Here is a 16770-nt window from a genome sequence, read left to right as displayed (position 1 = left end):
ACTCACTGTGAGTAAGGTCGCCCGTGTTGTACTGGGATCTTCAGCTGGTACTTTCTTCCCTGTAAAGACACTTTTCAGGTTCCTCCTCACATCTTTGTTGAGAATACAGTGGAAGAAGAAGATGCACATGCCCTGGAAAGAAAAAAAAACACACATCATTGCTGATTAATTACATACATAAATAGCTGTCATAATGCACAAGCAAAATTGTTTGTTAAAGAGTACAATCCAATCCCTTATGGTTCGTATAAACACATTAAGTAATCAATTAAGTTCCCATTGTATTGATTTTAATTATCCATGTATCCATTAATCTTTTTTTATTTTACCTTTTTATTCACATATTTTTTACTTCACTATTCGCTTTCTGTATTGTGTGCTTATTAGCAACAATGACATAAATAATTATTATTTAATGACTATATATGCTGATAACTGTATTGATACAGCATAATTTATTGTTGCTAATAAAATAAGCAATACAGAAAGTAAATGAAGAGATATGTTTACACAGCACATGAGCATGCGCACCTGTAAGCAGCTGAGGAGGGCGAAGAGGTAGTGGAAGGACAGCACATCACTGTTGACTGCCATGAGACCCAGCAGCCAGGTGGCGCTGATGAGCAACAGGAGGAGGAAGGCCACTCGAAGAGCAGAGCTGCACAAGAGCAAAGGAGAACTCTGAGTCTGAACACCAGGCATTTGTGTTTCAGGATTGGTCAGTTTGACCTTTAAGCTTTCTCACTGGACTTACATTGCTCCTGACTTTTCTGTTTGTTGGCACCGTCCACATGAGGCTTTGGCTGCCAGCACAATTAGGATTATATTTATCTGTTAAACAGAGGACTGTTTTCATTATTTACTCAAAACCAAATTCATCAGTTGGGAGATGGAAAGAAAGCAGCGTTTCCACAGCGTTCAACAAGATTAAAGTACACCAACTGACCAGCACTACTATGGAGATTGGTCCTGTGATGCTCCAGATAAGAGTGTCATAAACAGAGAGCCAGCAGAAATCAGGGTTTCCATAACCCTGAGGATCCAAACCCACAGCCAGACCTGACAGGAATCAAATAATCATCAGTGCCAGTGGTGCACAATCAAGATGTGAATCACTGCGGGTCTGTGTGGTCAGTGTTCAGTGGATTTTGAGTAAATCTTGTGAATAAAATAAATGTTCTTTTATTTCCAGCAACATGTTTTTGGGACAACAATATTTATGTTTTTGAAAAAAGTCACTTATGATCAACAAGGCTACATTTATTAGATCAAAAATCTATATAATCTATATAAATATTATTACAATTTAATATAACAGTTTTTTATTTAAATATGTTAAAATATAAATTATTTCTGTGATGGCAAGGCAAAATTTTCTGCATCGCTGTTCCAGTCTTCAGTGTCATACTATCCTTCAGAATTCATTCTAATATGCTGATTTGAAACTCAAGTAACACTTTTTTTTACAGCTTTGGCTGCTTTATGTTTTTTTTTTGGACAATAATATTTTTTTTATTAATTCTTTGATTAATACAAAGCTCAAAAGAACTGCATTTATTTGAAGAAAAAAAATTAGCAAACATTTTGATCAGTTTTATGCATCTTTGCTAAATAAAAAAATATTAATTTCTCAAATTAATTCTTCTGACCCCACATTTTTGAATGTTAATGTATTACATATACAGTGTATCTACATATATAGTGTATATAAAACATATTAAATCCAGTATATATTTTATGTATATGAAACATATTAAATCCAGTATATATTTTATGTATATGAAACATATTAAATCCAGTATATATTTTATGTATATAAAACATATTAAATCCAGTATATATATTATAAATTGTGTCCCTCGGGACCCGTCTAAGTCTCATACCAGTGATAATAGCAGGAATCCCCCAGCCGATGGCGTAGTAGAAGCGCATGTGGCCCTGGTTGATGTTACGTATCTCAGTCAGCATGCGATAGATGTGCAGCCCCTCCACAAACATCCAGGCAAATGCACACATATACGAATAATGTAGCAGAATGGCCACAACTGTACATAAAAACTACAAATCAGACAAGAAACAGGTTTAGTATTAAACACAAATGTCTACGATAAATAAAATAAAATAATGCTGTTGGTATTATAATCTAAAAACTCTCCCAGCTGCTCACCGGACTGTCCGTCTGATTGATGCCAGCGAGGAAGATGAGCTCAGAGAGGAAGATGGCGGCCACCAGGTTCTTGTGGATGCTGTGTAGGTTTGAGCGCAGCTTGCGAAGAATGGCCAGCAGGAGGAAGGTGATGAGGAGGGCCACCAGAGAGGCGGACACTGTCGTGTAGGTCACCACTTTCAGTGGAAGAACATCACCATGCTGTGGACAAGATGACAGCGTTCAAAAACCAGTTAGCTGGCTGTATACTAGCAAAAATCAATAAACCAAACTAGCCAGCAGTGTCTTACCTCTCGTTTGGAGATGTCCATGAGGACAGCAAAGCTGGTTAAGTGGTTGCACTGGCAGCTGATATGAGTCGAGTTTCTGAAGACCAGCTCGCAGCCTTTAGAAGACCAGGCACCTCCACTAGCGACCCTGTCAAATATGAGCAGGATGAAAGACTCAGATAATAATAAAAAACACATATGTATTAAATTAAATTATTCTATAATCACAGCACAAGCAGAGATGGGTTTCTTCTGGCCATATTGTAAAAAGAAATATAATCTATTGATTCGTTAAGGACTCACGGGATAGAGTGATTCCAGTAGACACACACAGGTTTGGTCCTCTCGTGGGTCTCCAGGAGCCTGAAGTTTAGGGTGATGGGTCTTTGGAGTGGGGTGAGGAGAGGTTCTCCATCCCGGTGGACCACCACGCTTACTACAGGTGTGTTGATGACAGGACGAGTGGGCAGTCTGGGGATGTGTAGAGCACCAGATAAGAAATAAAGGACCAGAAAAAAAAATCAGTACCATATTGGTTATCTGTCAATATTTTAGATTTTTTTTTTTTTAGCAGCGCAAAAAGTCATAGGTTCAATTCCCAGGGAACACACATACTGGCAAAAAAAAATGAATGCACTGTAAGTCGCTAAATGTAAATTATTACTATTATGAGATAAAATGTTGAAAGCTGAAGTGCTACCTAAGACTGCGGCGGTCCGGATCATAACTCTCTGGAAGGAGTCGACCCAGAGACCTGTAGATCAGCACCATCACAACAGCAGGTGGATCGGGTTGTTCTGCGTGCCTTCTTTTCTTAATGGATAACGTGAAGTCAACATTATCTGATTCAGCCATACTGATGAAAGACTCAGTGTGTTCAATCTGAGCTGGAGGCTCTGTGGTAAAAGCATCTATAGTGTATAAGACATAATAAAGTTTAGTATTAAGTTGAAACATTGCACATTTCCATTATATATATGATAATATAAAGAAACAAGTTTTAAAGTGAGAACCTTTGTTCTTTTTTGGCATGGCGAGCAGGTTTGGGAACACAACAGATGACTCTAGCTCTTTCGAGAAAACTTCCTGGACTTCCTGAAATCGTGGAATCTTGTCGTGGTTTGCAGTGGAGTCCAGAAAATCTAATGCAACAACTAGTCATAAAGAAAATATATATGTATTTTTTATATCAAACACTTAAAATTGAGCAGAGCAGATGCTACAGGATGGAGAACCCGATACTAACTCATGTTGTCAGTGACGATGGTGAAGGGTCTCAGGTAAGTCTTCCTCGTGTTCTGTACCAGAGTGTTGCCGTACTCCTCAAAGTGACGCAGAAGATGCGCCGTCCCGCCATTAGAGCGCTGTATCTTCTGCCAGTGGTCCTTGTTGATCGGGTCAAGGATGGCACTTCCAGCTTTAATGATGTTCTACCACACCACAGAAGAGTAAAGTTCATTAATACTGGACTATTCAATGGACAGATCAGATAAAACTTGAATATGTCCTGTTTAAATCTGGAAGCGTATGTGAAGATCTTTAAGGTCTATACCTTGTTGAAATCAGCATCATGAGTGGCGGTGAGCTCAAAACCCTGCTGCAGACTTTCATGCTCTAACACACTGGTCAGCAGATGGTAGGCCGTCCTCACATCATTCCCAAAGAGACGATCCGTGTGGTATGTGGCAGAGTGCAGAAGGCCTCCAAGGCTTCTAGATTTTTCTCCATCCATTCGAGAAGCATTAGCATGAAGATCCTCACTCTAAGTCACACATGAAGGAGAAAACACTGGACACTTCTAGGATTGTGTAAGATGGAGTCAAATATTTAACAGTCAATTGTACAATTTCTCCCATGAGTCACAAACCTCTTTCTTTAGCTTTGAAAAGCTGAGGGAAGTGCAGTTGAAGAGCTCAGGTGGAAGCCAACCTTTATCATCGCTGCAATGACGGATAGCTGTGCCTGTCGAACGACAAATGAGATATTGATAAATTATTCAACAATTCTGTAATAAAAAGATGAAAATTCCCTATAAACACTACCAGTAAAAGTTTTGGACACATCTGCTACGCTATTAGTACTATTTGTTTTTTTTTATTATAGAAAAATTGTATATGTTTTGTAAAAAAATTTTTATAATTGTATGTTTTATTATAGAAAAATTGACAAAAAACTAAATAAAATATGGGATTTATGTTGGGACTAAAATATTTATTTATTTGTTTATATGTATATGTGTATACATGTATAAATATACATATATATATATATATATATATATATATATACATATATATATATATATATATATATATATATATATATATATATATATATATATATATAGTTTTATAGTAAAATCCATTTAGAGGTACAATTATACAGGAAAATACATCAACTATCTGAATATAACTGTATATTAACAATAATATTAATATAAATGTCTACAAAGATCACAAGTTTTCTAATTAAGTAGGACCAATTATATATATTTAATTACATAAATGTAGCTGTACATTTATAATTATAAACCAAAAATTTTTAACAAATAAATAATTAAAACAAAGCTTATTTGAATGTTTTGCAAGAAAATATTTTTTTAATTTTAGTCTTTATACTTTTTACATTTAATTCAATGTGTTCCTTTCCATTTTGTAATTCTATAATGACTTTTTGCAATTTCTAGTGAAAAGAATTTTCCGATCCAGTAAAGTGTGTTGATTGTTCGGTTAAATTCTTGATTTGGTTAAAGAGAGTATAAATCATCTAGACTCACCACTGGATTCTTTAGGGCAGTTTGTGGCTGCGGGGCCACCAAACATGGTGCGGGGCCACCAGATACCGTCTTCAAAGGCTTTGGGACAACCATCATATACAACTAGATAACAACCAAATAGCGTGTGAGTAAGGAAAAAAGGAAAACCGATGCCTTTTAGTGCCATTAACAAGGCTTATTGCTCTGTCTTAATGATAAGACCTTTTCAGGAGCCACAAATGTCCATTATTTATAAAGCTCACAGTCAGTACAGATGCCATGAAAGCAGTCTGCTCATGGCTGGAGTGTATTGCACTTACATTTCATCATCCTGTGAATGCAAATGTAAGTTAAAATTGATAACAGCTTTTATATTTTTGCCCTTATTCTTTCAGTTGTCCAAGATCTTGTGAAGCACTTTGAAAGCAGTTTTGAAATGAGGTTGATGACAGTTAACTGATATCTTGGCCAGCACACATACCCACACATCCCCCGACTGTCACCTCTGCGAAGGGGTTGTCACAACGGTTGCACTGACGACCCACCACACCCATCTTACAGGGGCACTGGCCCGTTACCGCGTCACATGTCCGGGAATGTGCTCCAAGGTGAAAACAATCGCACGGGTAGCAAGTGTCTGCACCAAGAGGCCGAAAGTAATTGTCCTAAAAAAAGGAGGAGAAAATAATGGTATTTTGTGAGCAAGAACTACAAGTAATTTCAACCCCACAATTCTGGCGTTTCCTCTCACAACTGTTTATATATCACAGTTCCAACTTTTTTTTCTTGAATTGCACATTTGTATTTAGAGTTAACATCTTGGAATTCTGACTTTATATCTCACAATTAAAAAAAATTGTGAGATATAATCTCAGAATTCAGAGAAAAACTGTTTGAATTGTGATATAGAAAGTCGCAATTACTTTCAGAACTTTTCTATCCTGTGGCGGAAACAAGCTTTCATAGATTAAAAAGTAAATGAATTTTATTCAGCAAGCATACATTAAATGTTTAAAAGTGACAGTAAATACCCTTACGATGTTACAAAATATTTATATTTCAAATGAATGCTGAAAATTCAGCTTTGCCGTCATAGAAAAAATTGCATCTTAAAATATATTAAAATAGAAAAATCGATTTTAACTAACAACATGACTGTTTTTGGTGTATTTGTTATCAAACAAATCCAGTTTTGGTGAATAAGAAAAAAAAAAATCTTCAAACATGCATACGACATGCCACATGATTAAATTTATGAGAAGGGTGACTGTTGGATAACAACTAGAAGTCAATGGTTTTCCTTGAGAATCTGGAGCATGCGATCACTTGCAGCTTACCTTGCAGCTACACTCTCCTGTGGTTTTATTACAGTCCCTTTTGAAGCCTTTGCTGACATCGCAGTTACAGGGCCCACAGGTCGGGTATCCCCACCAGCCGCGAGCACAAGGTTGGTCCCCTCTGTGTATGTGCGCAAACAACAAATTAATAAAATGTGCAATAGTGCCTAGCGAAAGACAGAATGAGACTCAAAAAAGCTTATATTGGGGACTGAGACTGGAAAGGGGAAATTGTACATGAAGTTCTTTTGTAAAATCAAAGCAGTAGATTCTGACTGCAAGGCAAACATGAAATTGGATGTGTGAAAGCAATACATCATTCTAAGCTCGCGTCCTTTGTGATCATTTAAAAGAGAATCTTTTCATGGTAAAAGGAAGGAGTGGAAACTAAATCATTTCAAAAATAGACTGTTATTTTAGTCTCTTTAGTCCACTCATGGAAATTCTCTTGGCGCTAATTTTTGTACGATTTTAGAGATTGTTTTTGTCCTTATTATTTTATTTATATTATGTAAAATGACATACATTGGCATTAAAATCTGACTAAGAAAAGAAAAGAAAATGCACTTTTAAAACTTTAAAGCTTTTGATATCTACAGTTTATCTTTAATGGAAGAAAGTCTGGCTAAATAATTACAGCCGTTGCATTATAAATGAAAGGAACATTGTAAAAATACTGTCACAAACATCTGCTATCACAGATTTCGCCCCTTACAAACCTTGGCAGTTCATGAAACCATCAGACAATAAAACTGTTGTCAGGCAGCGTGTTTCAACAAGTACCAAGCTTTATCTAAAAGTCCAGCGATTTTCTTAATCCAACCAAATCTAGACATTAAAGGGATCGTTCAACCAAAAATGAATGCTCTATAATTGTTTCCAAACCTCTATGACTTTCTTCTGCAGAAATAAAGTAAAATATTTTGAAGAATGTCCCAGATTAAAAAAATATATATATATGGAATGGAAATCTGTATGGACAAAAACAGTTTTATCATTCTTCAAAATATATTTTTGTTCCATAAAAGGAATATAGTTATGGTTTGGCATCACATGAGGGTGAATAAACAATTACAGAAATGTCATCAAATTTTAATCTCTTTAAATGCTGACGTGGACACTTTTTTTTTTTACTTAAGGGAATTCAAAACGGCTTGTCTGATTGCTTAAAAATCTTTGTTCAATGAGCTGCATGATTTGAGGCAGCATTCGTGTATGAAAAACTATTTAGGATGCTGAATTTATGTCCTTAAACCTTAGTATGAGCAATATGAATGAACGAATCTAAGCGACTGAGAGATACTCACTTGTGCTCACAGTACTGGCCATAATAATTGTGTCCACACTCACAGCTGTAGCCATGTTTGATGCTAGGTTTACGAACACAGGAGGAAATGTGTTCGCAAGGGTTCAAGAGACACGCATCCACACAGTCCCTGCCGAAATAACCTGGGGAATAGAAAGAGAGAGAAAGAGAGTGTGTTTAAATGTGGTCTCAAGCTTTTGCACCCCACTATATAAATACTGTAAATCTTTTTAGTCCATTGGCAGCACTACTGGTGTTACCTGGCTCGCAGACACATGTGTAGGATGCCCAGTTGTCCGTGCAGCGGCTGTGAGATGGACACAGGTTGGACTGACAGACATCAGGTATGTTACATCCGTCTTTCGCGCGGATTCGTGTCGCAAGCCGTATGTTGATGTTGGCAGTGTTGGTGGAGGTCTCACCCATACGCAGACCCTGAGAAGACCACATGATGTACCAGTGTGAATAACACAATACACACCTTTAAACGATGTAAATGTGTGTGTATGTGAGTATACCTGCATGCAGCCAGTAAATCCAGCCTGCACAGTGCCATCTTTCTTAAGCAGTCCACCAATAAACAAGTTCCTCAGCTTAAGTCCGGGCAGCTCATTACCGATCTCTACTGTCCTCTAGACATCAAAACAATATCAAAAATATCTTAAACTCATGTTTATGTTTCTTCATCTACTGTAGCAGCAGTTTGTTTTCCTTGGGGTGATTCTATTAAGCGTACAGATTCCACATGTTTTATTTCTTATTCGTATTCACATGAAACCTTTTTCTGAAAACGTTTTCATGCCATTTATCATCATTTATTTTTACAGCAAAATTTTATGTATAAACTTTTTTTGTTTTAACCTTCTCAGACCTAAATGTTCTTAAAATAGGAAAATCTATAATAAAATATTAATCATTACATTTTAAATACTACTACTAATAAAATATACACAGAAAGTAATTTTTTTTATAGTTATTCTGCTAAAAAAATCTTTTATATCATGATTTTTTTTGTGCAAACTAAACTTTTATGTGGATTGGTTCCATGCATCATTTTTATTATGCATCATTTCCGATAAAAAAAACACTATGTCAAAAGCATGCATTTAGAATATATAAAAAACTACAGTGGTAAGATGTTTTGGTAGCACTTTATTTTACAGTCCTATTCCTGATGTACATACTATGTACTTATTATAGTAATTACAATAACTATGTAATAACTAGGTACTAACCCTGAACCTACCCCTAAACCTAACCCTACCCCGTGTATTTACCTTGAATTACCAGAACTTTCTTAGATAAATACACTGTAAGTACACTATAAGTACATGTTAGTACACGTACTGTAAAATAAAGTGCAACCTATGTTTTATTCAAATACAGTGTTATTTTAGTGTCAATGAGAAACTATAACATTATTTTTTATATTTGTAGTTAGCTTTTGTTTTGTATTTTACATTTTAATTTTGATTTTTAAGTTTATTTGTTGTATTTTTGATACGTCTATGTAGTTTTTATTCATTTTAATTTCAGTTTCAGATTTAGTTATTTTAGTACATCAACATAATCTAATAAATGACAATGAGAATGAAAACGCCTTGGCAATTAGAGGAACTACAATAAATGTATGTTTTTTTATAATTTTTATTTTATTTCAGTTAATGTTAATTTTAATTGAGATCATATACCTGAAACATGCCGTAGTCCAAAGACACAAGAGCAATGTATTTGATGTCTTTGCCATCTTTTTCACTCTTGAACTCGACGAGCACATGGTGCCATTCACCGTTATCCACGGACACCTGAGGAAAATCTAAGAGTGCCACACGTCTGACCCCCAGAAACACCTGGAACCGAAGGTGTCTGTTGTTCACCTGGAAACACACAATAAGATGCCGAGAAGTCTCATTTATCTGCTTTATTAAAGCAGGCATATCATGGAAAACAGAATTGATCAAAGTGGACGACTGAAACACCGTCATACTTACCATAAGACTAATCTTGGAAAACTCTCCAGCACTGGCCTGGAGCAGAACGCCTGTGCTTTTTCGGGTGCGAAACATAAGACCCATGTACCAGGGAATAGCGATGGTGATATCGGTCTCGCTCCATGACACCAGCGCATGGCCATCAAAATTCAGAGGGGCGGGCATAACTGTAGAAAAAAGACCACCAGACTGTTTAGATGACATCCAGACTAAACAAAGTTGTTTTATTAACTGAAGTCTGTTGAAGGTAATAAGCGCCACTTGATACTTTAACATTCCCTCCTATCCTGAGGCACAGATAATCACTATCATTCGCACACCGAGGAATGTTTCCCAGTCATCCAGGACATTTCTTAATCAGCAATGCGAAACCAGTGTCTTCAGGGCAAATATTTTTCTTTCTTTATGTGGGGCTGGACTAATGGAAATAACAGTTGTATATCTTAGACCCAGCCCTGGGAGTGTGACAGTAATTGTGGTGATACTCATAGTTCATAATTTTAGACCTACAGCTGAGAGAATGATTTTCAGTGTCCTTTTTAGAGTCCCTGATCTCAGTTTGCTGTAGGTGTATGTTGTATCAAAACATCTGCTTTGTATTGCACTGAATAAAGAAAGTTATTCAGGTTTGAGGTGACATGAGGGAATTAGATCTACTATATGTTGGCAGTATTAGGAATTTTATGTACTTTTGTAGTCTCATAACATGGCATGATTCTTCCATCCAATTGATAAGCAAAAATAAATAGAAAATGCGGCTTCAACCGGGTTTCACTGCAGGAAATTAGGTCAAACTAAGCTCACTGAAAATGTTAAACTATTTGCAACCCCATTCACGCTTTCAATCTTCACTCACTGTTAAGAGGGACTCTTTGTGATTAATGCACTTACTCAAATAGGTTTAGAGTGCAAAAAGATAAGAAAGAAAGGAAGGAAGAAAGGAAGGAATTTAGGAAGGAAAGACAGACGGACGGACGGATGGATGAACAGACAGAGAGAGACAGAGACAGACAGACAGACAGACAGACAGACAGACATGAAGACCATGGGGGCAGATCCAGGCAAAAGATGGTAGGCGTGTCTATGTATTTGTGTCCATTAAGCAAAATTAAAGGAAGAATGATTTACAGAATAGAGTCAGAAAAAGAGGATTATCTTACCATTCTCACAGTTCTTTCCTCCGTAGCCTAATGGGCAGTTACAGGTGTGGGTGTTCCATCTATTCACACATACGCCTCCATTCTGACAAACAACCTTGCTACAATAGTCATGTTTTGCTGCACAACCTAAATAGAACGGGAAAGTGCACTTTAAATATTAGGGTTGGAGTCTGACACCTTAATGGAGAGTTACAAAAAAGAAAAACATTCTTTAAAAAAAAAACAGTTCTATGAAAAAATTATTGTTTAAAGAGGTGATATGCAAATATTTGGGGAGATTGAGGAGGAAGTTTTGAGTTTGTTTTTATATTATATATATCAAAATGGAGTATTTTAAAAAATCTAAGAAGATTTGATTTGTCATGATATGAACCCTAGAGTTTCTAACCTGCTGAGGTGCCATTGTTGGCGATAAAGCTGGCCATGTCTATAGACTTGCTGTCGATAGTCAGGTTCCTAATGCAGCCCACAAAGTCTCGCTTCTGTACAGGGAAATCTTCAGGGAGATTTGGAACGCCACCCAGGAGTAGAGGTCCTGTAAGATCCAGTGACCTGCACATGCATACAGAGAAAGATCCCTGAAGTCACAAACAGTCCTAAGTATTCTCCTTTATAATGCTTAACACATATAATGTCCTTGTGCGTGCAAATCTGAAATATCCAGACCTTGAGAAGCAATGTGTTCAGTGGCTTTTTATTGTGCGTCTTTTTGTCCTTTAAAAAAAAGAGAAAGCAAAATCCCCATTCTCTCACCCCTCATTCATTTCCTTTTGTCTTTTAACAAAGATAAGGGCAGGATGACGCATTGCATTTTTGGGGTGAACTATTCCATCAATCCACAGACTGTGTACGAATGGAGGAAATTCAAGACCATTGTTACCCTCCCCAGGAGTGGTTGTCCAACAAAGATCACTCTAAAAGAAAGACGTGTAATAGTCTGCGAGGTTGCAAAGGACCTCAGGGTAACTTCTAAGCAACTAAAGGGCTTTCTCACATTGGCTAATATTAAAGTTCATGTTTCCACCATCAGGAGAACACCGAACATCCATGGTGTCCATGGCAGAGTTGCAAGTAGAAAGCCAAGTAACACTTTAGAATAGGTAACACCTATTAGTTGCTTATTAGCACATATTACTAGATTATAGGCCATTTTTTAGTGCTTATTAAGAACATATTAATGCCTTATTCTACATCCCTAATTCTACCCAATACCTAAACCTAACAACTACCTTACTAACTATTAATAAGCAGCCAATTAAGAATTTATTGAGAGAACTTCACACTGTAGTGGCCTACAGTGCATTCAATCTACAATTCATATTGTGATCCATAAATCCAGGCAGATCTGTGGGTTTATGGGTCAGCACTTACTGCAAGCATATGGTCTGACCCTAGCAGTGGCATTTCAGAGGCTTTACAAACCATATGTCCACTTTGCTCAGATGGAGCTTCACCTCCTCATACTACTCTGTTCTCCACACACACAGACAAATAGTCTACAATGGCAAATCCCAGCTGCAGATAATCTGGAGTGTGGTTCCATTGCAGAGCCTATAAAACTGGTTTGACGTGAGGCAGAGTGCAGATTGGTGAAGATTAGGAGAAAAAGATGGAGCTGAGTGTAAGGGGAGTAGCAGAATGCTGTGTAATCTGTTGTAATGATCAGCTATTCAGCACCCAATAGTAGTTAGCGTGCCTTCGTGTGCTTAAGTTCCTCTGTCTTGTCACACTCACCCTTTCAGTGAACAATATCATGCCCTGAGGACTTTAGACGGTGGAAACATGAATGAATGTTTGAGCCGGAGAGAGTGTGAGGAGAAAGAAACAAATAGGGTGAGTACAATTTATTAGTTAGGAATACCAATAAACATCTCAAGTCAACATGAAATCAAAATAGTGTATTTCATCTAATGACAATATAATACAAATCTATTTCAAAAGTTTGTCAACCATGAAAATTAAGCGAACTGAGAAAAGAAATCTGCAGTCAAACTGCAATTTGAATGGTATCTTTAAGAAATTGTGGTTTCAATAAATGCTTTCTGTCTTATTGTGCATCATTAATCACTGAAGGTTTTTGAAAGTTTTTTTGTTATAAATAAATAAATAAATAAATAAATATGTACATTATATAAAAATCATTATTAGTATCAATAATAAAGTATCATTATTATCATTGATAATAAAATATATTTATATTATTTATAATAATAAAATAATATTAATATTATTATTTTTAGGGATGTAATATTTACAAATCGCATCCAAAATAAAAGTTTGTTTTTAAATAATATATATGTGTGTGTGTACTTTGTATATATAAATACACATACATACATGTAAATATTTAAGGAATTATGTAATATATATTCATATATAAATCATTTATATAAATACACACACACACACACACACACTGTAACAGTAAGTACCTGTATCTAGGGAGAGAGTACCATACGGAATTCCAAAGAAATAGAATTGTATTATAACAATAACGGAGACAAACCACGTACATAACTTTAAGAACAGACAACCAAGAACCAAACAGACAGGGCTTATAAACACATGAAATGTAATCAGGGAAGAACAGAAACAGGTGGGGAGTAATCAAACTAAACAAGAAGAGGAACATGACCAAATAAGGAAACTCAGAAAGAACAGGAGAACAGAAGTTCATAACTGTGACATTACTCACAGTTATGAACTTCTGTTCCTCGTCTTAAATAATGCATGTTTGTGCATTTATACATATACAAAGTACACACACATATCATGTAAACACAAACTTTTTTATTTTGGAAGCGAATTATCGTGATCAATCGTTTTGACATCCCTAATTTATTTATTTAACTAAAATGGAACAAAATTATTTTTTAAATAAAGAAATAAAATAAAGAAATAAGGAAAGAAACAAAGCAAGAATTAATGAATGAATAAATAAATAAATAAATAAATAAATGTAAAAGATGTTTCATGTTGACCTGTTTGGGTACCATAAGCCAAAATGTTACCAGTCTTACGGTAAGACTGTAAAAACATTTAAATAAATATTTGGTATTATTATTATCAATAATCCTGTTTCACTCTTCAATATGTCACACTAAAGAAGTAAAATAAGTTGATAAAAGCTATTTTATGATGACTGTAGGAAAACACTTACTTCTTTTGGCCTGTTTGGGTGCCACGGGCTGCACAGCTGTAGTTCCCTATCTGTCCCCCGAAACGCAGAGCCATGGCCACATCACAGTCATCAACAGCGACCACAGCAACCTTTTCTTCTGAGGGGCCATAAGGGATGCCAAGACGCCCTATATTGGGCTTGAATAAAAACAAATGAAAATGATAAGCAACTTTCATTCAATTATTTTGATTACAGCTAAAACCTGACAGACAAAATACAAGTAAAGTAAGTATTTTCTAATAAATCTAGTGTGAAAATGTCATTCAAAGTATCATTATTTTTCACACACTTTGTACTTTAAGGAAGGAGGTCCCTCACAAGCAGTAATGTAATGGCAATCACACATATGTCACCATTAAACATTGGTCTTAAATCTTCTTCTTACAGTAAATCCTGGATAAGAAACCCAAAGTCAGTGGATCTGAACAGCATTTGTGAGTTTGGATATAATAGGTCTTGTTTGTCTGTAATCCCTGACAACATTTCGTGGCTTTCTCCGTTCATCTAATTGGATTATGCCAACGAGACACTGGTACAGAGGATATACCAGACAAAGAGAGCTCATCATTTTATGTAAAAACTCCCCAGAGACCCAAACTGTTTCCACAACACAGCCAAAATTTGTATTATCATCTGGCAACACCCTTCCCCCACGTATGAGGATTTTCAAATTTTCTCAGCTCATTAAAATAGATTTTGTGGTGTGTATGATGTGCAGAGCTGCTCTTTGATGTCTGCCCTGTGGTGTTAAAAAAGGTGCAAGTGACAGCTGAACACCACTCGCTCCTGAAGACAGTTCATTACAGCGCTGTGGTCACTCATTATTCAGAATTCATGGCCAATAGAGAGTAAACCGAACAACATTTCTAAAGTGTTTGTCTAATAATAACAATATTCTTCTTCTTCTTCTTCTTATTATTATTATTATTATAAGTTTTTCTGTCTATAAATCAAAGGAATAATTAAATAAATAATAAATTATTGTAAATATTTAAACTGCATAATAATAACAACAGTAATTATTATTATTATTATTATTATTAATGCTGCTTTTAATAAAGCAGTGATAATTCAAATATTTAAATACACTGTAAACCCCGACAAGTTAACTTAACTCAAACCATTTGAGTAAACAGATTGCCTTGATTTAAACCATGTAAGTTTTAAAACTTTGCATTTAAGTAATTAAGTGATTAACTAAGTGCTGATTGAGAATTAGTGATGAACAGCTGCTGTTAACAAACAGAATCACTGAAGAAAAGAGAAACACAAGAACTACTACAACTGACTTCAGACACAGCCTTAGATGAAATCAACTGAAATAAAATACATGAAATCTCTCAAGATCTGATTAAACAACCCCACAAACAGCATTACCAGCTCCACTTATTAATAACCAGACTGACTTTATTTCTGTCAGACGTCTACAGTAGATCTTATTGAGAATGAACTAAGGTTTAGATGTTGATTTATTGTTTCATTTGAAGTAACCATGTTAGAGATCAGTGTTTGCTTTAGTTGGGCTCTTGACCCTTGATTTCTGTCTTAGTCTTTTCTCTGGCTGTTATAACCGTGTGTTTCTAAAACACAGTTGTTGTAACTCAAAAGCCCAGAAGAAAAGCCATCAGGTGTTAACCTGTACCTAGGTGTAGGTTGTTATACTTTATATTGTGATAATCATCAATTATTGATTCATAAGAAGTCTAATCTCTGATGAATTAAGTGTTATGTAATTTGATTGATTACAGTAAAAGTGATCCTAAAGCCCAGTGGTTCTGTGATAATCCGTTAATACAAAGACTTTCCAAACAGTGTGGACTTCTATGGTGTCAATTAGTCACACACAGACATCAATAATCAGAATATGAACCTCAACAATGGTGACCATAAAAAACAAAATCCTGCAAAGCATGCTGGGAGCCATGGATGAGTTTTGTTCTACAATAGTACCCAGCATGCATTGCAGCATGTTTTTTTGTCACCATTGTAGAGGTTCATATTCTGATTATTGATGTCTGTGTTTGACCAGTTACTGGCATAGAAGACAAAAGTCTGTGTACAAAATGTTTATGAAGTCATTTTAATATTAATTGAATATTACAGAATCACTGGCTCTTAGTGTCATTTTTACTAGGTCCACTTCTACTAATTACACATCAGAGATTAGACTCCGCATGGATCAATAACTGTGAATAATAATGAATAATTACCATCACCTTTATAAAGTATAACAACCTACATCTAGATACAGATTAACACCTGATGGCATTTCTTCTGGGCTTTTGAGTTACAACAACTGTGTTTTAGAAACACACGGTTATAACAGCCAGAGAAAAGACTAAGACAGAAGTCAAGGGTCAAGAGCCCAACTAAAGCAAACACTGATCTCTAACATGGTTACTTCAAATGAAACAATAAATCAACATCTAAACCTTAGTTCATTCTCAATAAGATCTTCTGTAGACGTCTGACAGAAATAAAGTCAGTCTGGTTATTAATAAGTGGAGCTGGTGATGCTGTTTGTGGGGTTGTTTAATCAGATCTTGAGAGATTTCATGTATTTTATTTCAGTTGATTTCAAGTCTGTGTCTGAAGTCAGTTGTA

General features: G+C 35.7%; 1 protein-coding gene across 1 annotated transcript in view; it reads right to left on the bottom strand.

The window, feature by feature from the left end:
- LOC127946868 (cadherin EGF LAG seven-pass G-type receptor 1) overlaps nt 1–16770 on the bottom strand; it is a 44386-nt gene that overhangs the window by 4382 nt on the left and 23234 nt on the right. Inside the window, exons 6-29 of the mRNA XM_052543690.1 lie at nt 14146–14303; nt 11374–11537; nt 10986–11111; nt 9826–9992; nt 9526–9711; nt 8353–8466; nt 8095–8269; nt 7836–7977; nt 6529–6649; nt 5673–5856; nt 5213–5314; nt 4304–4398; nt 3989–4198; nt 3683–3866; nt 3450–3590; nt 3137–3347; nt 2740–2907; nt 2458–2584; nt 2168–2368; nt 1884–2058; nt 947–1059; nt 755–831; nt 532–658; nt 7–132 (exon numbers count right to left, since the gene is read on the bottom strand). Coding sequence (XP_052399650.1) covers nt 7–132; nt 532–658; nt 755–831; nt 947–1059; nt 1884–2058; nt 2168–2368; nt 2458–2584; nt 2740–2907; nt 3137–3347; nt 3450–3590; nt 3683–3866; nt 3989–4198; nt 4304–4398; nt 5213–5314; nt 5673–5856; nt 6529–6649; nt 7836–7977; nt 8095–8269; nt 8353–8466; nt 9526–9711; nt 9826–9992; nt 10986–11111; nt 11374–11537; nt 14146–14303 — 3594 coding nt within the window. The remainder of the gene's footprint in view (nt 1–6; nt 133–531; nt 659–754; nt 832–946; nt 1060–1883; nt 2059–2167; nt 2369–2457; nt 2585–2739; nt 2908–3136; nt 3348–3449; nt 3591–3682; nt 3867–3988; nt 4199–4303; nt 4399–5212; nt 5315–5672; nt 5857–6528; nt 6650–7835; nt 7978–8094; nt 8270–8352; nt 8467–9525; nt 9712–9825; nt 9993–10985; nt 11112–11373; nt 11538–14145; nt 14304–16770) is intronic.

This window comes from Carassius gibelio, chromosome A25 (genome assembly GCF_023724105.1).
Source record: "Carassius gibelio isolate Cgi1373 ecotype wild population from Czech Republic chromosome A25, carGib1.2-hapl.c, whole genome shotgun sequence".
In the NCBI taxonomy this organism is placed as follows: domain Eukaryota; kingdom Metazoa; phylum Chordata; class Actinopteri; order Cypriniformes; family Cyprinidae; genus Carassius; species Carassius gibelio.
The sequence above is the reverse complement of the archived record's forward strand: the minus strand, read 5'-3'. Positions and strand labels throughout refer to the sequence as shown.